This window comes from Hordeum vulgare, chromosome 4H (assembly GCF_904849725.1).
Source record: "Hordeum vulgare subsp. vulgare chromosome 4H, MorexV3_pseudomolecules_assembly, whole genome shotgun sequence".
NCBI lineage: Eukaryota > Viridiplantae > Streptophyta > Magnoliopsida > Poales > Poaceae > Hordeum > Hordeum vulgare.
The window spans coordinates 460740864-460767801 of record NC_058521.1 but is presented as its reverse complement, the minus strand read 5'-3'; the positions used below and the strand labels follow the sequence as shown (position 1 = coordinate 460767801).

The 26938-nt window shown below is 41.7% G+C and overlaps 1 protein-coding gene across 1 annotated transcript; it reads right to left on the bottom strand.

The window, feature by feature from the left end:
* Window positions 1-2336: 2336 nt before the first annotated feature.
* LOC123450616 (tRNA (guanine(37)-N1)-methyltransferase-like) lies at window positions 2337-3700 on the bottom strand. The gene is made up of 2 exons (XM_045127775.1): window positions 3605-3700; window positions 2337-2909 (listed from the first exon to the last, which is right to left on the bottom strand). The coding sequence occupies exons 1-2, from the start codon at window positions 3698-3700 to the stop codon at window positions 2337-2339; spliced, it is 669 nt and encodes a 222-aa protein (XP_044983710.1).
* Between the last annotated feature and the right edge of the window lie 23238 nt (window positions 3701-26938).

The window sequence follows — 26938 nt, the reverse complement described above, 5'->3', positions numbered from 1 at the left end:
ACCGTTGAATCGATCGACTCCACAATGTCAATGTGGATCTCCTAATCAATCATCAGTCAAATGCGTTTGTTTTTTACTCGTATGCAGTTAACACAGTTTCCAGGCCCTCTAGAAAAATTAGTCCCAGAACCAGGAGCAGAGAATTTTTTTCTATAGTAATGCATGCTAAATTCAAATGTTCCTACGAGTAGCACTAGCTGCAGTGTAGGCCGACGATGTTCTTGGTTTTCCATGGAATTGGTGGTAGTGGTACATATGGGAGATTGAATGGATTTTCATACCTGAGTGGTGTGCAAATGGAAGTATCAGTTGTAGAGGAGGGGGTTTCTGAGGATGGCCATTTTCAGCATGAAGGTGAGCTGCGGGCAATGAACACAGAAGCAGCTGCCAAACTGAATATGCCACGGGCTTCTGAAGATGATGAAGAAGATGAAGGTACAAACAAGTATTGATCACCCATCTTGCAATTGTTACTTATATTAGTCCATGGGTGTATGCAGTTCATCATGCGTCCAACGTGTGCTTCATTATCTCTGATAGTGTTTTGGGTGGTGTGCAAATGAAATGTTTACATGCAGACAAACATGTTTCTAAGGACGACCACGCTCAGATTGGAGGCGGGCTGCAGGTATGAAGAGAGAAGTAACCGCCAAACGAAACGAACCACGGGCTACTGAAATTGAGATCAAGAACGAAGAAGGTCAAGGTATAAAGAAGTATTGATCACACAAACCTTGTTGCAATTCGTACTTATAGAACACAATATCCATGTATGCAGTTTCATCATGAGTAGAATGTGTGCCTCATTATCTGTGATATATTTATTACATTTCAAGTAATGTGCAAGTAAAATGTTCAAATGCAGACAAGTATGTTTCTGTGGACAACTATGTTCAGATTGGAGGTTGGGAACAAGGAAGGAAGAGGAAGGCAACTGTGAGTGTGACACCGAACGGAGTGCAACCAATTGGAATTGAAATCCAGAACAAAACAAATCACGGTATAGAAAAAAGAATCACTAGCTCTTATTACCCGCACATTTCAAAATACACAATGCGTTTCTTGATAATCTTTTGTATCATTGCAGGTGAGTGTCTGAGAGCTGAGAATCAGATGTTGAGGCTGCAGATCGTTAGCAAGACTGAAGAGCTCGAGGCCAAACAGATTCGGAGACTCGAACTAGAGTTGCATCTCAAGACAGAGGAGAACAAGTCTTTGGAGAAGCAGAATGAAGAGTTGCGTTCTGAGAATGAGTACTACAGAAAGACCGTAAGCTCTACACGGAATTCAGTTCGTACCCGTGTCCCTGTAGATTAATTGCCTTTGTCTTGACTACTGAGCCAGCTGTAGATGTTATGTGTATAAGTGTATTACAAATTATTTTCATTCTGCCTTAGCCCCTATATTCCTAGGGCCATCACATTAGTTTTATTTGGATGCTATAATGTATGAAGTAAGCAAGCAATCTCCATAGTGTTATATTCATTGACATGTTCCAAAAACTTGAGATGACTAGCGCATCTTAATCTTTAAAATATTGTGATAATTTTTAGAAGCTGCGCATGACTTATCGTGATGCTATTAATTCTTTTATTGGCACTAAATCATCCATTTAGCTTTGATATGGCCATGCCATGTCCTCTGTTGAAAACATTTTTTCCACTTACGAATAGTTGTATATATTTATTACTGACTAGATCCTCTTGTGTACCAGGAAAATCCACAGAAAAAGGAAGGCTGCACGGGTTCTGTAAGGAATATGTATTCGACCATGACTACCGCAACTGCCCCCGAGAGGCGAACTTTCACTTTCTGATGAAGATGAATGGGATGGCTCCAACTAACACCCAGTGAAGTTATCTCCCCTAATAATAAAGCGCGGAGCGCTTCTGTCGTCCGTCGTGGCATTATTTCAAAAAAGTCCCTCTATTTGTCACAATTCAACCCGCAGTCCTCTAATTAGTGGGAAAAAACGTTTGGCTTTTACAAATTCAGCCCTTCCTACGACGTCTTCTTGTCCATAGACGAGAGGCGGCGGCTGCACCGGAGATGGCTGGAGGAAGGAGGCTCGATGGTCTCGAGCATGGCGTCGCTGCGCTCGCGGGAGGATCGGCCCTGTGGGGGCGCGATCCACTTGGGCACCAGCCATCCGGGACCGAGACCGAGACCACGCCCTGCCCCGCCGTGTCCGTTGTCGTGCCGCCGTGGCCATGCCGCCGTCCGTCCACACGGTCTCCGTCCCCTTCACCGACCTCAAGGTGAGCAGCCGCGTCCGGAGCCCTCGCTTCCCTCACCACACGCGGTGGTTATTTTCGCCCTTCCTCTCGTACCGACTGTCAGACTGACTCTGTGAATGTTCTATCCGGATTGCAGGAGCGGGTACCATTATGATTTCCATTTGACGTGGAATGTTCATTACCAGAAGAACCCATTTCTTCAGAACAACGATTAGCAGCACCAAATTGACACTCGGGCTTAGTTTCTGGGTCAGGTACTGCCATTAAACTTTGCATGAATACTCTAGCATCCTTGTTGTATGCGAAGATATAATCCTCCACCTTGTTAATCTTTGCATTTGTCTTCAGATAATGAATACTGTCTGGATTTAAATCATTTGCATATACAACACATCCTTTCTGTCCGCCTGGAATAGAAAATGGGCCAATACCAACAAACATGTCACATATAACATCTCCTTTCTTGAAAAGGGAAACCAATCTGATGTGTTCGTGCTCAAGTCTCCAATTCCAGTAGACCAAACTATAGTCAAGTCTAAATGTAGCACCATACTGTTTAACTTCAGTCACCATATCGCTTTTCCCTGCTAGAATCTCAAACTTTGGAACTCTAAATTCATTTGAAATTGCCCCAACTTTATTCACCACTGTTTGAATCCTGGGATAATTTTTCTACATATAAGCACAACAAAAAATGTTCGCTGAATAATAGAAGTAGGCAGACTATTCTAGAATGTTCTCAATCGTTCTAGATGACCACATGTTCATTACACTGTTTTACAGTGCCTACCGCTTTACAGGTCTAGTGACAACATTTTTAGCCTATTTATCATGTGAAAGTTGCTTCGTCGACTCATATGCTGAAAATGAGTAAACATTTAAGAGTAGTATAAAGGTTAAAGTGAAAGTATGGGCATGATCTTGCACTTATATGAAGTATATGCTGAAAACGAGCAACAGTAAAGGTAGAAGTAAAGTATTAGCAGGACCTTCCACTTTGTGATATAATCCCTCCGTCCGGAATTACTTGTCGCACAAATGGAAAAATATTAGATGTATCTAGAACGAAAATACATCTAGATACATCCATTCCTATGACAAGTATTTCCGGATGGAGGGAGTATGAAGTAATAAAGTATGTAAATGCAACAGAATGCTAGGTGATTTTATTATTATTATTTTTGTACATCACGACTTTACAAGTAGTGGTACTTCAGATGTGTTTTTCTTATACATTCAGAGGTAAATACAAGCTGTGGTTCATGTACATGAACAAGCACTTTGCTCCAAATTAAGTGTCCCTGATTGCGTAGGAATTAGTATAAGAGCGAGTTACTCAGGAATAAAAATTGGAAAAACAGCCTTACATCATAGATAACCTTTGCTACGACATCTTTGTATGCTACCAAGTCATCAGGTATGTTTAAGTGAGCAATATGACCTCCAATCCCGAGAGCATGCATAATCATAGAAATGGTGGTGTTAGCTCTAATTAAAATTTGATTAAAGGTTGTGCATAACTGGATTGTAGCGGGGGTTTAAAAGCTTGCAACCGGCTCATTATCCCTCATTCCGGTGTTGTTTACTCATTAACGAAGCACGATCCGCAAGTTGAACAATGTATGTATTTCTCTGGATAAAAAAATCAATGCATATATATTTTAAAGATAGTCTACTTGAAAGAACTTCATGTGAGGGATATTTGACAATACTTATTGTATTTTAAATAAACCATAGTGATTAGATTATAAGTGCGAGAGTGTGATGAATTTTGATCCCGTTACAACGCACGTGCCATTTTACTCATTAGCCGTAAGTTCCCATACATGCTCGTGCTGATCAATCCATTCATCTGAAAACATGATACCCTCTTTCACATGCTTCAGATAACCTATGCACATGCCATCTCGCCAAGTACTGATAAAATATTTCATTTAAGAGATCATCTGAGATTTGCATAATCGTTTTTAAAATGGACAGGGGATCATCGACGCCGGTCTCGGGCAATGGTGAACCGATGAAGAAGGCAACTCAGATAGGGTGGTGCAGGACATCCACACCGGTTATGACCAGCGTCAGAGGATGGGTCGTTGGGACGGAAGGAGGAAGGCAAAGAGGAGGAAGAGGATGGATCACAAAATTTTATCACCGATAAAAAACAGGCGGCCGATGCATAGTTGCTCTCACAATATGCACTAAAGAAAATGGTTATTTTTATGTATTTCAAAGGCAATATTTATTCGGAAGACTTCACTCACTTACTCATCAGTTTGACTTATTTTCCTGTATTTTATCTGTAGAAACTTTTTCTGTATTTCATCTGTAGCAACGCACGGGCATTGTACTAGTAATAATTCATGTCCATTCACATTCAACTGGATATAAATGCTTAGATCTTTCCCCACCACATGATGCTTGCAAAGGAAAAAAGTAAAAGGAGTAGAGAAGGATACTTTGACTCTTGCATAACAGTTAAATATAAGCCCTTTGTAGAGGGGAGCAGAGGTTGTCATGCGTTTTTTTGTTGTATGCCAAATCTCTTAGTGCAAAGGAATGATGCATTATATTGCCCATTGTGATGGAAACCTTTATTATGCGATTCATCACTTTTATTATCTCCATCACAAGTTTGTACAACGCTTAATTTCCCTTACACTAAATGATCAAACATGTTTATAACCAATTTTTATTGCTTTATGCACCGATGACAACTTACTTGAAGGATCTTACTCAATCCATAGGTAGGTATGGTGGACTTTTGAAACATGGATTTGGGTTTAAGGTTTTGGATGCACAAGTAGTATCTCTACTTAGTGCGGAGTTTTGGCTAGCAAAGATATTGGGCAAGCATCACATGTTAGAGGATCTATAACAATACAACTTCTGCGTGAATGTGAACAAACATAAATCATTACATTGTCTTTCTTGTCCAATGTCAATAGTTTTGGCATACTATAATTAATGGGGGCTCACAATCATAAATATGTCAAGGATAGTGTATTTGCATGTAAATATTCTCTTTCCTAATTAATTATTTCATGTGTTGCATTGCCGACCAATGCTATGTTTGTCCATCTTCAACAAATTTTACTACTTATACTTTTCCTTATGTGGTATCACTACTTACTATAAGATTAGCATATGATATTTTTCATTACTTTCTTTTATTTGGATTGCAGCAAGAAAGTAAAGAAGCAAAAACTCAAACTAACTTTATTATATAACTCTCACTGGATTACAAAGATTGATAGATAGATCATGAAACTAGCACTCAAAAAGATGGATCGAACTAAACTTTTATTTGACTAAATCATGAAATAGCTAAAGATCAAACTAAGATGGATAAAGATAATAAGAGTGATGGTGATATGATACCGGGGCACCTCACCCAAGCTTGGCACATGCCATGGGGAGTGCCCATACCCGTGTACTCAAGTCTCCTTCTTTGATGATGAAGATGAAGGTGGTGGTGGTGTAGATGAGGAAGTAGCATCACAATGTAGACTCAAGAGGTTCTCTAGTTGTTTAATAATGATCTCTAGGCTGATGATTTAGTCCTTTAACAAAATATTTTCATGAGTAAGATATTTATTCTGAACACGAATCGTTTTGAAGGCTCTAAAGGCTTCAATTGTAGTAGGGTGAGATGCTCATAGTAGGGTTGGAGGTAATCTTCTTCCCTGTCTATTTTTGGTGCCATGGGATTTCCTTCTTCTCGAGCTTTATCCCCCTTTACTTCCTTGTCCTTGTTCTCCTAGGGGCCACTAAAAATTCCTCCTCCTTCAGTTCCATCTTTATTAGCCAAGCATACTCTTCTACGAGGTTGGAGGAGGGAGACGACATGATGCCTAGCATGATAGTTCTAACAGAAAAACAACACGAAACAAGAACAGAGGATTTATCCGCGGTACTGGGATCAAATCATCACGAGATATATACAAAGAATTTTTATATAAGAAAATACGTATCCCACAAGAAAATGGAGCTAGGAAGGTGCCCGATGAGCCCACTAGCCAACACGCAGCATGAGGGGGGGGGGGCTGGCGCGCCCTCGTGCCTAGTAGGTACCTAGGTTGCCTTCCCATGTGTTTATAAATTTCCTCTTTTTTCTAAAATTCCAAAATTGAAAGAAAATATGTTTGCGAATTTTTCTGAGTCTGTTTTCTTACCTTATCAGATACTCCTTCCTTTTAAGGGTTCTGGACTGTTCTCGAAGGTCTCCTTAATGTGCTCCTCCCGTGTCATGGTTTGGATAATATTTGTTTCAACATTAATTGGTTTACCTGAAATATAGTGCTTTATTTTTTGTCCATTGGCCACCTTCGCGTTAGTGCCTCCTGGATTATTGATCTTAATAGCTCGAGACCGATAAACATCTTCAATGATACATGGTCCTTCCCATTTGGAGAGAAGTTTTCCTGCAAAAATCTAAGACGAGAATTGTACAATAGAACATATTCACTAATTTTGAATTATCGCTTTTGGAATCATTTGTCATGCCATCTTTTAACTTTTTCTTTGAATAGTTTGGTATTTTTATAAGCTTGGGTTCTCCATTCATCTAATGGGATAATATCAAATAACCTCTTTGCACGAGCAAGTTTGAAATCATAGTTAGTTATTTAATTGCCCAATAAGTTTTATGTTCTAACTCAAGAGGTAAATGACATGCTTTCCCATAAACCATTTTATAAGGAGACATACCCATAAGATTTTTATAACCTGTTCTATAGGCCCACAATGCATCATCTAATTTCTTAGACCAATTCTTTCGGGACCTATTGACAATATTTTGCATTATTAATATTATTTCTATATTGGTTAATTCTACTTGACCACTAGACCGAGGATGATAGGGAGATGAAATCCTATGGTTAACATGATATCTAGCAAGCAACTTATGAAAAGCACCATGAATAAAATGTGAACCACCATGAATCATTAAGTATCTTGGGACTGCAAAACATGGGAAAATAACTTCCTTAAGCATTTTAATAGAGGTGTTATGATCAGCACTATTGGTTGGAATAGCTTCTACCCGTTTAGTTACATAATCAACAATAACCAAAATATGTGTATACCCATTAGAGGAAGGAAAAGGTCCCATATAATCAAATCCCCAAACATCAAATGGTTCAATAACAAGTGAATAATTCATAGGCATTTTGTGACGTCTACTAATATTACCAATTCTTTGACATTCGTCACAAGAGAGGACAAGCTTACGACCATCTTCGAAAAGAGTGGCCAATAAAATCAGACTATAGTACCTTGTGTACAGTTCTATCTCCAGCATGGTGTCCTCCATAAGCTTCGGAGTGACATGTCATGCCCAAGATGCGACCCTATCCTCAATTTGGCACGAAGGCCTCGTCAGGGATAGAAGCGCATCTCGTCGTGTCGCAAGAATGGATATCGTTACAAGTACATGTACTGAAACATAGAGATATAGGCATAGAGTTGGCTTACACTCGCCACAAGCTACATCAGAGTCACATGAGTACATTACATAATCATCAAGAGTAAGAGCAGGGTCCGACTACGGTAGAAAACAAATGAGAAAAGAAGAACGACGTCCATCCTTGCTCTCCCAGGCTGCCGGCGTGGAACCCATCCTAGATCGATGAAGAAGAAGAAGAAGAAGCAACTCCAAATGAACAATCAACGCGCTCGCGTCAAGTAACCTTTACCTGTACCTGCAACTGGTGTTGTAGTAATCTGTGAGCCACACGGGACTCATCAATCTCATTTCCAAAGGTATCAAGACTAGCAAAGCTTAATGGGTGAGGTAAGGTTAAGTGGTGAGGTTGCAGCAGCGGCTAAGCATATATTTGGTGGCTAACTTACGAGTACAAGAAATAAGAGGGGGAAGATCTACGCATTATGGACGTGAACTACTGTTGATCAAATGAATGATCCTGAACACCTACCTACGTCAGACATTACCTCACCGTGTCCTCGATCGGAGAAGGAACTCACGAAAGATACAGTCACGGTTACGCACACAGTTGACATATTTTAATTAAGTTAACTTCAAGTTATCTAGAACCTGTGTTAAACAAAATCTCCACGTTGCCACATAACCGCGGGCACGGCTTTCCGAAAAGATTTAGCCCTGCACGGGTGCTCCAACTAGTCCATCACAAATTACCACAAGCCGCTTGGAAATCCTCAATCACGAAGCTCGCGACCTCGTCAGATTCCCTAGTGGAAAACCTCAACTCTGAGATTACCCAAAGCATCACCGGAATCCCGATGCACAAGATATTTCATCAAAGGTAAAACTAATCCAGCAAGGCCGCCCGACGTGTCGTTGATCCCAATAGGAGCCGCGTATCTCGTTCTCAGGACACGACGGATGAGCTAGACGTCGGGATCGCTAAACCTCTGGGTGACCAGAGGGGCGTCGGACATTTCACAGGTGGGACCAACACTCATGAGGAGCACTTGCCTGGGGGTTGATTAAATTATCCTCGGGGTCCGAAAAGTCCCTATGCAATTTTATTAGGTGATTAGGCAAATGTAGTACCAAAGTTGGGCCTTGCCAGACCAGCTTTAATCTAAAACGAATTATCAAGGGGGTCCCCATAACAACCCCGATCGTGTTAGGAGCGCTCAATTTTGGAACATAACACTGGTAGCCGAAACTAAGGGGGCAAAGGTGGAACAAAACACCAGGCTAGAAAGGCTGAGCCTTCCACCTTTTACCAAGTATATAGGTGCATTAAATTAAATAACATTAATATGGTGATATAACAAGGAACCCATGTTAACACATGGAAGCAACTGCACCTGCAACTAGCAACGCTAACAACATGGTTAAGCAAGCGGTAACATAGCCAATCAGTGGTTTGCTAGTTTGAACAGGTTGAAGGTTATCATGGCATTGTTGAGAGGGTGATATTTAACATGTCGTAGGCAACGAGACATAACCGATAGCATCGAGATACTAGCATGGCAATGATAGTAATGGTATATGGGGAAATGTTCATCTTGCTTGAGATCCCGCTTGGAAGAAGAATGCCTTCGTGAAGCAGACGAACCGATGTAGTCGAACGGATCCTCACTATCCAGCACGCTGCGGAACTCTAACGAGACGAAGCAAACCGGAAACACAAATCAACAACGGAATTCACCATACGATGCACAACACAAATGATGCATGAGCAGCTGAATACATGCAAGTCACTGCATGACGATTCACACAAACAGACAGTAGACCTTAAGTGGAGTTCAATATGAAACGAGTTGCATATTGACGAAACTCCACGTTAATTATTTAGTTCTATCCTGATTAGATACACGACAATATTAAATGTGGTTAATCATGGCAAGAGGTGAAGCGCAATTAAACTACCTATCTAGGCATTTTAAATGAGGTCGGATATGACATATAGCACCTCCGAAACAACCTCACATGTTAATTTACACTTCTGTCCAGATCTGAACTAACACATTTAATTGGTTTTTAAACAGAAAAACAAATAGGTTCACGTGATTCTACGCGTCATTTCACGCAATTTACACATAGAGATCTTCTCCATCGCAGCTACGGATCAAAAGATACAAGCACCATAAAATATGATGGCATGAATGCAATATGTGTGCAACGACGGACACGAGCTCTTCAAAACAGACAACCAACAAGAAAGTGAAGCTACACGAGATTCTAAGCAAGTTCCATGTAGGACACGATCAAAACGGAGCTACGGTTCAACTACGAGCAAAACAAGAAAACACCACGATGTGCCAAAATCAGCCACATAGCATTTTCTACGCCCCACAACTACGAGCTACAAAATCCCAACATGCTCAAGCAAGGCATGAGACGATAGAGGGAAAGCAGCACTACAACAAACAACTAACAACAACTAGCATGCCATCATGGATCACTAGGGAAAGAAGTCACAAAAAGGCATCTCACACACTATTTCAGACTTGGTGAAAATTACACTTCATGAAAGTGCAGTTTTCGATCTGAAGGCATATTGACAGCAGCAAAACCATAAGATACAGGACTCCAAATGGCATGAAAATTCACAGCATGCTAGAGAAACAGAAGGTATACAACTAACTCCATTGGACCAACCTCAAAGGAGCTACAGATCACAAGATAGAAGCAAAACAAAACAGCAACAAAATATAACAGATTCCAGACTTAGAATATTTCAGCACCTGCAAATCAGCACTATTTCTAGCAACTTGAGAGCAAGCAAACCACACCTAAACATGCATTTCTATTGCAACCAAAAATACCAGGGGATAGAGTAAACATCAAAGGACAACTCTCTAGTTGACACCTCCTTCAAACGAAGCACGGATTAAATCATACGAAAATAGACACGAGGGCAACATGGCAAAATATCACGCGAACTAACTTACTCAAAAAAGCTAAAACTAATTGCACATAAAAATCTTATGGATTTTTCTACCCCGGAAACATATAAAATATGTGGGATTGCACAACAAAAATAACGCCACACGTAAATGCGAGATAAAAACCTATACATGGAAAAATTAACTAGCGGCAATCCCTACACGAAAAAATACCAATGTCTACTCTAAAATACATGGAAAAGTAGTTCCTAAAACATGAACATTTCTACTACGGCATACGAGCTATTCGAACACGCGCGGAAAATAAATGCAGGCACTATCCTATTGAGACATCACGTAAACCTAGGCATATGGCGGCTCAAACTACGTCAAACAATTATGCAAGTTGTGAAATCGTACTCTACGCGAGAAACTACACGAAATCCATATGCTACACGCCTCGTTCCGACTAACGGAATAAAAGTTACGACGTTTTTAATATACGGTTATTTTTTGGAATTTATTAATTCCTAAAATCTAAATGGGCTGAAAGGGCAACGCAAGATAACGAATTAATAAGCAAGGCGGGGAATAGCTCGGCCTCACCTTGGGCCAGAGGCCGGCCTGGTGCTGTGGGCTGAGGGGGAATGACGGGCTGGAGGGGAAGCTGGGCCGAGGCCTGGGCGCTGGAGAGGCCGAGCTGGGGCGAGGGCGCGCTGGCCGTCGTGCTCCTTATGCACGGGTTGGCAGCAGCCATGGAGGCGGCGGCCGGAGGCGATGGCGGCCGGCGAGGGCGCGGAGGCGGCTGGGAGGCGGCGGATCCGGGGCCTCCGGTCCCATTCCCGCCGGTAGGAGCCCGAGCCGGTGGCCGGTGGAGGAGATCGCCGACGGCTTGGCTTCGGTCAGGGAGGAGTAGGCGGGACGGCGCGGATCTAGGGCGGCGTGCACTAGGGCTAGCGCAGGGCATGCGGCCCAAGAGGAGGAGGCAGGGGCGGTGCGGCGAGGCACGCAATGTGGCAGGAACCATGGAGGCGCTTGAGCAGGGCCTCGGGAGCTGAGGAGCTCGGGGAGGAGGAGGGAGGCTCCCTGGGCCGTTGGATCCGAGATTCGACGGTCCAGATCGCTCAGATCGGATCTGAGGATTAGTTGGAGAAGGTGGAGTCTAGGGTTTGCACGAATTTCGAGGAGAGAAGGGGTTGGCTGCCTAAAAAATAGGAGGGGTCTATTTATAGGCAAATGGGGGGGTCTAGGTTTTGCGAAATTTCGTTCCGGATCCAACCGTGCGGTCGTAATCGGATAATTCCGAACGCGGGAACGTGCGAGTGGCTATGTAGAGTGGATATCCGTAGACGAGAGAGAGAACGGGCGGCGCGGCAACGAATTTAAAAACACCGACAAACGTCCAACGCTAGACCGAATACGGTGCCGCTACGGTCGACCGTTCGGGTACCAAACGGACTCCGATTGCGACGAAATTTGACAGGCGGCCTACCTAAAACTAGTTAAGACCGCACGCCAAGTTTCGACTCAATTAGAGAATATTTTACACACACTTTTGAAAACAGGTTTGACGATGCCGCGGGCGCGTGTGCGTGTGGTCGGGCTCAGAATGGACAACGACGAGAACCGGCAACTAACAATGGATGCAAGTTTTGAAAACTGGCAGCAACGGAGTGCTGATGCAATGCTGATGATGCGCAAGATACGATGATGATGCGACAAATAGAAATAACCACACGACGAAAACGGAAATAAAGGGGAATCTTCTGGAACGTCGGCATCGGGCTGTCACCAGTCTCCTACACTACAAGAGGATCTCGCCCCGAGATCCAAGAATGAAAGGGGGAGAGGATGAGAAAGCAAGAGGTAAAACTTAGTCGCTTCTTGACAAACGAGTGAAACCAACGATCCTTGAAGGTTGCAAGGCGATGAGGGATGATAAGAGAAAGAAGCAAGAATTCACGGAAAATTTTGGCAGCACTTCGGTAGGAAAATGGGACAAAAAATACGATAAGGTGGAAGAAATAGACAATATTCACAACCAACAACTAAATATAACAAGGGAACACCATGATCTTGATAGAACAAGATAATAGACCCAAAAGAGCAACATCACAATGCCTCTGGAACAATAGAATAGGAACTAGCTCATACGGAAGAAGAGAATGAAGAGAGAATGACAACTACTAACTCCAATTAACTTGGCAAGCATTCTTGCAAGAAGAATTGGGCGGAGTTGTTGGAAAAACAACAACGAAAAGAACAAGATAGTAGTGGGCTTATGGAAACCTTTTCAAACTAATGAAGTGACAACCGGCCATTAACAAAAACAAGGATTGATTGGGAGAAACAAGATATGAACAATTTCTTACACCAAGAGGATACATTGAGAACTTGGATTAATGACAAGCACCATAATAGCAAAAATCCATAGGAAAAGCTTTAGGTGAAATCCAAACCAAGATAGCTCAATGCAGAAATCATGGGTTGAAATATCTCATGATCAAAGAATTGGTGTGTTTAATTATCTCATTCTTGAAAGGAAAACTCTTCGAGACTCCTACACTAACAAGAATGCTATAATACCACCTCAAAGGATAAAGGAAGAACAAATGCACTTGGAAATGCAAGATAAGAAAACTTGAGGTTCTCCAATAAGAATCTTGAAGAACACTTTGATAATGAATTGAAACCTTGGTGAACCACCATGAAGGACCTCCGTAACAAAAGGATGATGCAAAGATAAGAAGGTAGAAAATAATAAGATTGAAGCCTTGCAAAGATTTAGATGAAGCTTCACAAAGAGATAATTGATAAAACTTGGAACTCCAGAAAAGAAAAGATAAAACACTTGAGAAAAAAGAATTGATATCATGAGCCACTCCGGAAGAAGAATTGAAATCTCTTGGAAGAAGGAAGAACAAGAATAAGAATTATGTTATGCTCATCCTTCATCAAATTAAATTGATGACAAGAAACGGATTTAGCAAACCACTTAATCTTCTTGAAATGATTGAGGAGAGATATGAGCACAAACTAGAAGAATTGTTGCAAGAAACTCCGACGAGAATCGAAATGAACGAGGCAACCATGAATGAATGGAGATACAAGAGAATGAAGAGATCATGAGCCACCTGAGAGAAAACTAGAACAAGGCACCGGAATAATTGAGAGAAGAACAAAGAGACAACAATTGAGAAGAATTAGAGAATGAAAGCTGAAAGCTGAGAACGAAGAAGTCTTCTAAAAATGATGTCCTTCGGAGGAACGAGAAATAAAACAACTCAGAAATGCACCGGATCGCAAGAAAGGGATTACTCATGATTGGAACAATTAAGATGATGGCACCAAGCTGAAATGATTAATCTCCAAGAGAATGAACCAAGATTTGAGAGAAACACTCCTCCGAATTTGCAAGCTGAGAACGATGATGAGGAACAACACCAAGAATAGCTGAGACACTCCGGAATAAGAACAAGGAAAAATTTATCCAATGACGACAAATAAATTTGAAGCGATCTTGAAGAAGGAATATGACTGATGAAATTCATACTTACGTCATAGTTGAAAAGAATTACGGATCTCCGAGAAAAAATTAAAAGAGCCAGGAAAGATCCTGGGAAAGAACCTGTGGGTTATGGGCCCACTCAAAGAAACCACCGTTAGAAAAGGTTGCTTAGAAGAGAGATATTGCACCGGTATGAAGAGAACAAGATGAGGTTAGCACCTCGGAATAATTGAAGGATTGAGAACCTTGAAACTCTGAGACATCTTCAACGCTCCGGATAGAATAGAGATAACTGAATAAACAAGATAGAATGATAAGAATCTCTAACATAGGAAAGAATTACAAGGATGAATAGAATATAATGAACACGGATAATTAAATTGAATTCACCAGAAAATATAACAAGATTGAATAAAGATGAACACGAAGCTCCTGAGAACCTTCACAATGAAACACCGGATAGGACATGGAAGAAAGGATAGCGGAGGCTATAAAGAAATGAAATGCACTTGGATGAAATCCAATCACTGATAAAAGGGAGGGAGGGCGGGGAAAAACAAGACAACTTGGGCTAGATGAGATGAACTCCGGAATAAAATGAGAGAATGATCTTGCAAGAAATTGGAGAGGATTGCATTCACTTGGAGAGAAACACACCGGTTGGAAAAAAATTGATATGACAACTCCGGTTAACAAAATTGATAAGACAATTGATTGAGCAAAAGGATTAACATTCTCACATAAAAATATGAGAACACAGATTAGGAAAGATCTGAAATCACCATTGACATCGAAGCAACTTAAATTACCATATTCCAACAAAACAAGGGGTGAGGCTTGGAAATAGCCAGAACAAACTCATGAGAAAGATTTCGTCCGATATTTTCGTGGACAGGATCGCACGGGCTCGATTTTACAGTAGCCATCAAGTGCAAGGCAGTGCACCCGACATACGAAGCGTCCCCGAGTCGTAGCAAGCTACAAGGACTCTTTAAGACACAACGTGTACCGCTGTAAGTCGACCGTGAACAAACGAATCCACTAGATGTCGAACCCCAACCTAACATCATGCATTTGTTGGAAGATTGTTCTGTAAGAAACTACTTGAATTCACACCTACGAATTCCCGAAATATCTGGTCATGCAATCTGGTACACGGATACAAGGAGTAATATCACACAACTCCTATACTAACCCGTCACCTGTATCACATCCGTCAACACACAACCAGAATCTCGGACTTTCATCTACAACAAACCCTCGTGATCACAACGATACAAAGTATGGCAGTACTCCCGAACAATCTGCACCAGTACTGGGGACATCGGGGTTATCTCGCCACTACTAGTATTGAAGCAATTACGAACATCCTTTGTCCCGAGATACTAAGAAATCTGAATGATAACGATGTGCTCGAGAATCCCCTGGAGCTCAACTCCCCGGAAGAAAAATCAAGTCAGACAGGAGGCACCAAGACAGAACTCCGTCACATCGGCATCATATAGATTCCAAGAGTATCCGCGTGATCCTAAATTTTTTTTTTGTGAGAAGAGGAGTACAATTAAATTATCACGTCAAGATTCCTCACCAGAGCATAAAAGAGGAGAAAAAAGAATCCTACTCTCCGATATATAACTAGACTCAAAGTAGTTTTTCACTAGACTCGACTCGGCCAAGTTCGATCAATCAAGGGGGCTCCTAGGTCGGTACTGCTCTGATACCAACTTGTCACGCCCAAGATGCGACCCTATCCTCAATTTGGCACGAAGGCCTCGTCAGGGATAGAAGCACATCTCGTAGTGTCGCAAGAATGGATATCGTTACAAGTACATGTACTGAAAAGAAGAGATATAGGTATAGAGTTGGCTTACACTTGCCACAAGCTACATCAGAGTCACATGAGTACATTACATAATCATCAAGAGTAAGAGCAGGGTCCGACTACGGACGAAAACAAATGAGAAAAGAAGAACGACGTCCATCCTTGCTATCCCAGGCTGCCAGCCTGGAACCCATCCTAGATCGATGAAGAAGAAGAAGAAGACGCAACTCCAAATGAACAATCAACGTGCTCGCGTCAAGTAACCTTTACCTGTACCTGCAACTCGTGTTGTAGTAATCTGTGAGCCACAGGGGACTCAACAATCTCATTTCCAAAGGTATCAAGACTAGCAAAGCTTAATGGGTGAGGTAAGGTTAAGTGGTGAGGTTGCAACAGTGGCTAAGCATATATTTGGTGGCTAACTTACGAGTACAAGAAATAAGAGGGGGAAGATCTACGCATTACGGACGTGAACTATTGTTGATCAAATGAATGATCTTGAACAGCTACCTACGTCAGACATAACCCCACTGTGTCCTCGATCGGAGAAGGAACTCACGAAAGAGACAGTCACGGTTACGCACACAGTTGACATATTTTAATTAAGTTAACTTCAAGTTATCTAGAACCAGTGTTAAACAAAATCTCCACGTTGCCACATAACCGCGGGCACGACTTTTCGAAAAGATTTAACCCTGCAGGTGTAACATCCCAAATTTTGGAATGTTAAAATAATTATTAGATTGTTTGTTGTTTGCTTGAGTGATTGAAACTTGTGTGAAATTTGAAACTTTTCAAAAACTTTTGAATGAGAGGGAATAAAATGACTTTCCCCTTCTCCGGTGAATTCAAATTCAATCAATTAAAAGCAAAGAGAGAAGATGACACGACTTCTTCAACTATAAAGAATTTGAACGGAGATATTTGCATTTGAATTCTTTTGCATTTCTATTTGTTTTCTTCGTGCAAGAAATGCCGGGAAATACATTCTGTCGAACAGAAAAGAGAGGAGGAACATGACCCTCAAACACACGGGAATTTTGAAAGTTATTTGAACCCTAAAACTTAGAGGGTCATTTGAAAATTATTTGCAAAAGAAAATAAATCTTTTAGGCAATTTTGTGAAAATAATTTTTTCTGAAGTTTTTATTTTTGTCGTGGAAAAATGTTAATCGTGTAGAGATTTTTTTTCTGAAAATTTTGGTATATAATACCCTATATTAATTTTTATTTTTTTGTTTCCTTTTATTCCCTTTTAGTTTCTGTTTTATTAAAAAGGCTAAATAGGAAAGTTAGTTTTTTTAGAAACAGCGCCCTCGGCGCGATTTAGCTCGGCCCAGATCCCCCTGGCCCAGGATCCCTCCCTTCTTTCCTTTTCGGTCAACCGACTGAACCACCTCCCGCCCCCCTCGCTGCCAGTGGGCCCCGCCCGTCCGACCCCGCCCCCTGCCGGTCACCCCCTCCCCCGCGCCTCCCTCCACCTTCCTTCTTCCCGAGCCGAGCCGCCATTGCTGGGACCTTCCTTGCCTCCCCCGATTCCCTTCCCTATGGCACCGCCCCCCTCCCCCTATAAAACCCGACCGCCCCAAGCCCTCCTCTCCCCGTTCCCCACCCTCGCCGCCGCCCTGCCCCACCCTCGCCGCCTTCCCGAGCTCCCCGAAGCCGAAGCTCCCGGCCGCCCTGCTGCTCGCCCTGCCGCCTCCCTTGCCCCTCCGACGCCACCACCCGACGGAGGAGGACGCCGCCGTCCCCCCGACCCCTCAGGTCTCGCCGGAGACCACCGGAGCCGCCCCCCGTCAACCGTGCCGCCTCGGCCTCGACGGCGACCACGCCGGAGCATCATCCCCCCCTGTGAGTTCCCCTCCCGTTAATAGCCGTTGGATCTAGATCTTACGCGCACGATTAGACTAAGTATTACCCTTTCGGTTTTCAAACAAAAAGCGCCGGTTTTTATTCACTTAACTTTTAGCCAGAGAGCTTTTGTTTAATTTGCGGCCGTCCGCTAGTTAGTCACCGCAGCGCACACCCCCTGACCAATCAGGAGCTGCCATGTACCCCCTTTGTTCGTTAGGTTAGTTTGTCTTTTTCTGTTTTAGATTTAAAAACAGAGAGAGATTCAATTTGCTTTTGATCATAACTTTTGATCCACAACTCCAATGGAGTTGATTCTTTTTCCAGGAGATCACAAATTTCCTGTAGTTTTTAAAAACATATAATTTGTCTATGTTTGAAATTTTCAAATTTTAATTAGATCATATTTAGTGTAAACCTTGTTTTGCTTATTCCAGGAGTTTAAAAATAGATTTTAATTTGATTCTTTTTGCTACTGATCACTAGTGATCTGATTTATCAGTGGTAGAAATTGCAGATTTGTTTGAGTGTTTTAGCTTACGGTTTCTTGTGAAACAATTTCTGTTTCACCTCTTGTAGGATTGTGACTAATTTACTTTCTTTATTTACTTTTAAAATTATTTTCTTTTATATTTCAGAAATATTATGTTTTGTTTCTGTTAGTTAAACAGTAGGTTTGCAAAAAGTTTTGATTTTATTTTTATTTGTTATCATGAAATCAATCTTGCAATTGGTTTCTCCACTGTTTCAAATCCCGTTTGGAAATACTTTGAAAAAGTTTTGTGAAAAATACTCTATTTTATCTTAATTAAATTTATATCTTAGGTCCTTGTTATTACTTTCAGTTAGACAAAAACTATTTAGTGTTTGACGTAGTAGAAGACTCCCTAGTCTTATTTGAAGTTTCCTTCGGATTCCTATTCGCTCTCTCTTTTGTTTTGATTGCTAGAATGATTGCTAGTATGAGTGCTTATGTGAATGATATGTTTGTTATATAGATTTCATCGGAGAGTGACGAGTAGTCTATCAAGTTATTTTCTCGAGAAATTCTTCTTCGTCAACATCACCAAGCAAGTCATTTTGATCATACTATCACCTATGTTTTATGCATCGTAGTTCTACCATCCTATGCCCAATTGCATGCTGAGTAGGTACTTGGAAATTTTAGTAAAGGTTGTAGTATCATGTGGTAGGCACACAACAACCCCGATAATTGGCCCTGGGACGACAAATTTCATATTGCTATGCTTGAGTAGACGGGATTTCAGTTGAGTGCATAACACGAGTGATGCAAGGTTGATTAAATAATCAAGACCGGTTAAGACAAGATTTTCAAGACCTCGGACGCAATGCAACTCTGGGTGAAGGACGGTTGATCGGCTCCCTGGAGAACCCAGTGGATGACCCGGGATGCTGGGGACGGCCATGACATCCTGCGGAAAGCTTCACCCAGGCTCAAAGAGACGGACGGATATTTTCAAGACCCAAGGCTTACCTGCGCAGCCACAAGTCATTATGGGCTCTGGCTTGGTTGGACAACGCGGCGACTCTGGACAGGCGGTGCTAGCAGATGTAGAAGAACGGTAGGAATGGATGGGCACCGACAGGGATTCAGAGGGACCCGTTGAAAGACCATGTTTTGATCATCCGGTCTTCAAACACCCTGAAGTGCGAGGACATACTCGGAGGCGATCAAATCTTGTGGGGAACGTGTGCAAAACTCTGCAGAGTACTCAAACCTAATCGATTAGCCGTGTCCACGGTCATGGACAAATTGAGCCAAAGGAACTGAAGTTATCTGAAATTCTCAACACCATTATAAATACTTGATGAGGGTAATATTGATAACTTGGGTATGAGAACTGGTTGGCGGAACCATCTCATTAACAACCAACAGCGTAGTAATATTTTGCTTTTAGCCCCTCTTGTTGTAGGAGAAAATTTGCTTTACGCTAAAACTTACAACACCACCTGCCATATATGCATATAGTATAGATGATATTTTACCCCCTCTCATATGTGACTTGTCGGCATATTCAATATGCTGGCCTACACGGCTGCAACGTCTTATGTTCCAGATATTTTTCTTCGACGAGTAAGAGTACGATTCAGGGTTACGGTCTACACTCAACTTGCCGTTGGTGTTTATTGGGACTCCACTCCCTTGACTACTTCCTCTGAAATATTTATGGTATATATCAGTTTTATGCTATTTACATGTGATTGCACTTTGATATATACATTGATGTACTGTGTGTGCCAGCATACTGATCCAGGGATGGCACAGATACATAGAGGCTTGACTCGTTTTGAGTCGGGTCTCTACAGCAGCGGTTCTCCAACTAGTCCATCACAAATTACCACAAGCCCCATAGAAATCCTCAATCACGAAGCTCGCGATCTCGTCGGATTCCCTAGTGGAAAACCTCAACTCTGAGATTACCCAAAGCATCACCGGAATCCCGATGCACAAGATATTTCGCCAAAGGTAAAACTAATCCAACAAGGCCGCCCGACGTATCGACGATCCCGATAGGAGCCGCGTATCTCGTTCTTAGGAGACGACGAATGAGCTAGACGTCGGGATCGCTAAACCTCTGGGTGACCAGAGGGGCGCCAGACATCGCACAGGTGGGAACAACACTCATGAGGAGCACTGGCCCGGGGGTTGATTAAATTATCCTCGGGGTCCGGAAAGTCCCTATGGAATTTTATTAGGTGATTAGGCAAATGTAGTACCAAAGTTGGGCCTTGCCAAACCAGCTTTAATCTAAAACGAATTATCAAGGGGGTCCCCATAACAACCCCGATCGTGTTAGGAGCGCTCAATTATGGAACATAACACCGATAGCCGAAACTAAGGGGGCAAAGGTGGAACAAAACACCAGGCTAGAAAGGCCGAGCCTTCCACCTTTTACCAAGTATATAGGTGCATTAAATTAAATAACATTAATATGGTGATATAACAAGGAACCCATGTTAACACATGGAAGCAACTGCACCTGCAACTAGCAACGCTAACAACATGGTTAAGCAAGCGGTAACATAGCCAATCAGTGGTTTGCTAGTTTGAACAGGTTGAAGGTTATCATGGCATTGTTGAGAGGCTGATATTTAACATGTGGTAGGCAACGAGACATAATCGATAGCATCGAGATACTAGCATGGCAATGATAGTAATGGTATCTGGGGAAATGGTCATCTTGCCTGAGATCCTGCTTGGAAGAAGAATGCCTTCGTGAAGCAGACGAACCGACGTAGTCGAACGGATCCTCACTATCCGACACGCTACGAAACTCTAACGAGACGAAGCAAACCGGAAACACAAATCAACATACAGAATTCACCACACGATGCACAACACAAATGATGCATGAGCAGCTGAATACATGCAAGTCACGGCATGACCATTCACACAAACAGACACTACACCTTAAGTGAAGTTCAATATGCAACGAGTTGCATATTGACGAAACTCCACGTTAATTATTTAGTTCTATCCCGATTAGATACATGGCAATATTAAATGTGGTTAAACATCGCAAGAGGTGAAGCATAATTAAACTACATGTCTAGGCATTTTAAATGAGGTCAGATATGACATATAGCACCTCCGGAACGACCTCACATGTTAATTTACACTTCTGTCCAGATCTGAACTAACACATTTAATTGGTTCTTAAACAGCAAAAAAAGTAGGTTCACGTGATTCTGCGCGTCATTTCAAGCAATTTACACATAGATATCTTCTCCATCGGAGCTACGGATCAAAAGATACAAGCACCGCAAGATATGATGGCATGAATGCAATATGTGTGCAACGACGGACACGAGCACTTCAAAACATACAACCAGCAAGAGAAAATGTAGCTACACGAGATTCTAAGCAAGTTCCATGTAGGACACGATCAAAACGGAGCTACGGTTCAACAACTACGAGCAAAACAAGAAAACACCACGATCTGCCAAAATCAGCCACATAGCATTTTCTATGCCCCACAACTATGAGCTACAAAATCCCAACATCCTCAAGAAAGGCATGAGACGATAGAGGGCAAGAAGCACTACAAAAAACAACTAACAACAACTAGCATGGCATCATGGATCACTAGGGAAAGAAGTCACAAAATGGCATCTCACACACTATTTCAGACTTAGTGAAAATTACACTTCATGAAAGTGCAGTTTTCGATCTGAAGGCATATTGTCAGCAGTAAAACCATAAGATACAGGACTCCAAATGGCATGAAAATTCACAGCATGCTAGGGAAACACAAGGTCTACAACTAACTCCATTGGACCAACCTCAAAAGAGCTACAGATCACAAGATAGAAGCAAAACAAAACAGCAACAAAATATAACAGATTCCACACTTAGAAATATTTCAGCACCTGCAAATCAGCACTATTTCTAGCAACTTGAGAGCAAGCAAACCACACCTAAACATGCATTTCTATTGCAACCAAAAATACCACGGGCTAGAGTAAACATCCAAGGACAACTCTCTAGTTGACACCTGCTTCAAACGAAGCACGAATTAAATCATACGAAAGTAGACAAGAGGGCAATATGGCAAAATATCGCGCAAACTAACTTACTCAAAAGCTAAAACTAATTGCACAGAAAAATCCTATGGATTTTTCTACCCCGGAAACATATAAAATATGTGGGGTTGCACAACAAAAATAACGTCACACGTAAATGCGAGATAAAAACCTATACACGGAAAAATTAACTAGCGGCAATCCCTACACGCAAAAATACTAATGTTTACTCTAAAATACATGGAAAAGTAGTTCCTAAAACATGAAAATTTCTACTACGACATACGAGCTATTCGAACACGCGCGAAAAATAAATGCGGGCACTATCCTATTGAGACAGCACGTAAACCTAGGCATATGGCGGCTCAAACTACGTCAAACAATTATGCAAGTTGTGAAATTGTATTCTACGCGAGAAACTACACGAAATCCATATGCTACACGACTCGTTCCGACTAACGGAATAAAAGTTACGGCGTTTTTAATATACGGTTATTTTCTGGAATTTATTAATTCCTAAAATTCCTAAAATCTAAATGGGCCGAAAGGGCAGCACAAGATAATGAATTAGTAAGCAAGGTGGGGAATAGATGGGCCTCACCTTGGGCCATAGGCCGGCCTGGTGCTGTGGGCTGAGGGGGAATGACGGGCTAGAGGGGAAGCTGGGCCGAGGCCTCGACGGTGGAGAGGCCCAGCTGGGGCGAGGTCGCGCTGGCCTTCGTGCTCCTTGTGCACGGGCTGACAGCAGCCATGGAGGCGGCGGCCGGAGGTGATGGCGGCTGGCGAGGGCGCAGAGCCGGTGGCCGGTGGAGGAGATCACCGGCGGCTTGGCTTCGGTCAGGGAGGAGCAGGCGGGACGGCGCGGATCTAGGGTGGCGTGCACTAGGGCTAGCGCAGGGCATGCGGCCCGAGAGGAGGAGGCAGGGGCGGCGCGGCGCAGGCAGGCAGGGGCGGTGCGGCGAGGCACGCAATGTGGCAGGAACCATGGAGGCGCTTGAGCAGGGCCTCGGGAGCTGAGGAGCTCGGGCAGGAGGAGGGAGGCTCCCTGGGCCGTTGGATCCGAGATTCGACGGTCCAGATCGCTCAGATCGGATCTGAGGATTAGTTGGAGAAGGTGGAGGCTAGGGTTTGCACGAATTTCGAGGAGAGAAGGGGTTGGCTGCCTAAAAAATAGGAGGGGGTCTATTTATAGGAAAATTGGGGTCTAGGTTTAGCGAAATTTTGTTCCGGATCCAACCGTGCAGCCGAAATCGGATAATTCCAAACGCGGGAACTGGCGAGTGGCTGTGTAGAGTGTATATCCGAAGACGAGAGGAAATCGGATAATTCCGAACGCGGCAACGAATTTTAAAACACCGACAAACGTCCGACGATAGACCGAATACGGTGCCGCTACGGTCGACCGTTCGGGTACCAGACGGACTCCGATTGCGACGAAATTTGACAAGCGGCCTACCTAAAACTAATTAAGACCGCACGCCAAGTTTCGACTCAATCAGAGAATATTTTACACACACTTTTGAAAACAGGTTTGACGATGCCGTGGGCGTGTGCGCGTGTGGTCGGGCTCAGAACGGACAACAACGAGAACCGGCAACTAACAACGGATGCAAGTTTTGAAAACTGGCGGCAACGGAGTGCCGATGCAATGCTGATGATGCGCATGATGCGACAAATAAAAATAACCACACGACGAAAACGGAAATAAAGGGGAATCTTCTGGAACGTCGGCATCGGGCTATCACATGACACTTCCGAAGGATTTGGCCTTGTTCGTGCTCAGGTATACAACATCTAATAATACCATCTACTCCCTCTTTAAATAGATGTGGGTCATCACAAATGTAATGTCTCAAATCAAAGAAGAATTTTTTCTTTCGCTCATAGGTGAAACTAGGTGGCATGTATTTAGCAATAATGTAATTAGCATAATCAGTAAACCATTGTGTCTTATAAGAAACATTGACCAGAGATAGTTGTTCATCAGGTTAACTATCAGCAATAGGTAGTCGGTCATCAAGAAAATTTTCTAACCTAGACAAGTTATCAGCTACGGGGTTCTCAGCTCCTTTCCTATCAATGATATGCAAATCAAATTCTTGTAGCAAAAGAACCCACCTAATAATTCTAGGCTTAGCATATTTCTTTTCCATAAGATATTTAATAGCAGCATGCCGAGTGTGAACAATTTCTTTAGAATCAACTATGTAAGATCTCAATTTATCACAAACAAATACAACTACTAAGAATTCTTTTTGAGTGGTAGCATAATTTATCGGGGCACTATCTAGAGTTTTACTAGCATAATGGATAACATTTAATTTCTTATCAACTCTTTGTCCTAGAACAACACCAACATCATAATCACTAGCATCACACATAATTTCAAAAGGCAAGTTCCAATTAGGTGATTAAACAATAGGTGTAGAATTCAAGGCTTTATTAAGTGTTTCAAAGGATTCTACACAATCATCATAAAAAACGAAAGGAACATCCTTTTGCAATAAATTAGTAAGAGGCCTTGAAATTTCAGAGAAGTCTTTAATAAACCTCCTATAGAAACCAACATGACCAAGGAAACTATGGATAACTTTAATATCTTTAGGACATGTCATCTTCTCAATTGCATCAACTTTAGCCTTATCCACCTCAATACCTCGTTCGAAAATTTTATGACCCAAGACAATACCTTCATTTACCATAAAGTGGCACTTCTCCCAATTCAAGACAAGGTTAGTTTTCTCAAATATCTACAAAACTCGATCAAGATTGCTTAAGGAGTCATCAAAAGAAGTTCAATAAACGAAAAAAAATCATACATGAAGACCTCAACAATCTTTTCACAAAAACCAGAGAATATAGCAGTCATACATCTTTGAAAGGTAATCCAAAAGGCATACGTCTATAAGCATAGGTTCCAAAAGGACAAGTAAAGGTGGTTTTCTCTTGATCAGGTTGTGACACATGTATTTGAGAGAAACCAAAATAACCGTCTTTGGGTGTGCTTCGATAATCTTTCTAGCATTTGGTCTATGAAAGGTAAAGGATAATGATCTTTTCTAGTAGCTTTGTTTAATTTTCTAAAATTAATTACTATTCTATAGCCAGTCACAATTCTTTGTGTAATGAGTTCATTTTTATCATTATGAACAACAGTAATACCTCCTTTCTTAGGAACATAATGAACGGGACATACCCATCTACTATCAGCTATGGGATAAATTATATGTGCTTCCAGAAGCTTTAATATTTCATTTCTTACAACTTCTTTAATTTTGGGATTCAATATCCATTGGTGATCAACAATGGGTTTATCATCTGGTTCGATATTAATCTTGTGCTCACAAAGAGTGGGACTAATGCCCTTAAGATCATCAAGAGTAAACCCAATAGCAGCTTAGTGCTTCCTAAAAGTTTTTAACAACTTTTCTTCTTCATGCTTTGTAAGGATAACACTGATAATAACATGATATATCTTCTTTTCATCAAAATAAGCACATTTCAAAGTGTCAGGTAATTGTTTTAATTCAAAAATAGGATCACCCTTGGGTGGAGGGGGACCTCGTAGAGTTTCAACAAGCAAGTTGTATAGGCTTTTGCTAAAAGAACATATTATCTAGTTCATTTCAGTCACGCATATGCATATCATTTTCATGGTCTAGCAAATATTGTTCTAATGGATCAATAAGAGGAATGGAAATATAAGAAAGACCAATTACTTCATATTTATAGGCAATTATATACCACGGGGTTGCTTACTGAACTTGGAGAAATGAAACGCATGAGACGTACCACCAAAATAAACACTAGCAGTTTTATTTTTGCAGTCTATTTGAGCATTGATAGTGTTCAAGAAGGGTCTAACAAATATTATGGGACAAAAATTATCTTGTGGTGAGCCAAGTACTAGAAAATCAGTAGATTATTTTACTTTTCTGCACAAGACTACACCATCTCTAACAATCCCAAATGGTGTGATGGTGTCTCTATTAGCAAATTTAATAGTACTATCTATGTCTTCTATATCAGCGGTGTTGTCTCATGCATAATTTCTTGATGTCAGGTAAAAGGAATAGCACTAACACTAGCACCCATATCACATAAACCATGATAACAATGATCTCCTATTTTGACTGAGACGACAGGCATGCCAACAACGGGTCTATTTTTATCTTTGTATTAGGTTTGGCAATTCTAGAAGCTTCATCTTAAAAATAAATAACATGCCCATCAATATTATCGACCAAGAGACCCTTAACCATAGCAATACTAGGTTTTACCTTTATTTGCTTAGAGCATTTGGTTGTTCTTACATAAGTTTTGTTAACCATAGTTGAAGCTTTAGCATGTTCCTTTATCCTAATAGGGAAAGGTGGTTTCTCAATATAAGTAGTAGGCACAACTGGGTCAACATTGTAAATGATAGTTTCATCCTCAACTTTAATTTATTCTTCAACTTTCTATTTAATAGGTGGATGATATTTAAACCATTTCTCTTTAGGGATATCAATATGAGTAGCAAAGGTTTCATAGAATGAGGCTACTATATCAGAGTCAAGTCCATATTTAGTGCTAAAATCATTGAAAGCATCGGTATTCATAAAAGATTTTCTAAGATACCATATCAGAGTCAAGTCCATATTTAGGGATACCAATATT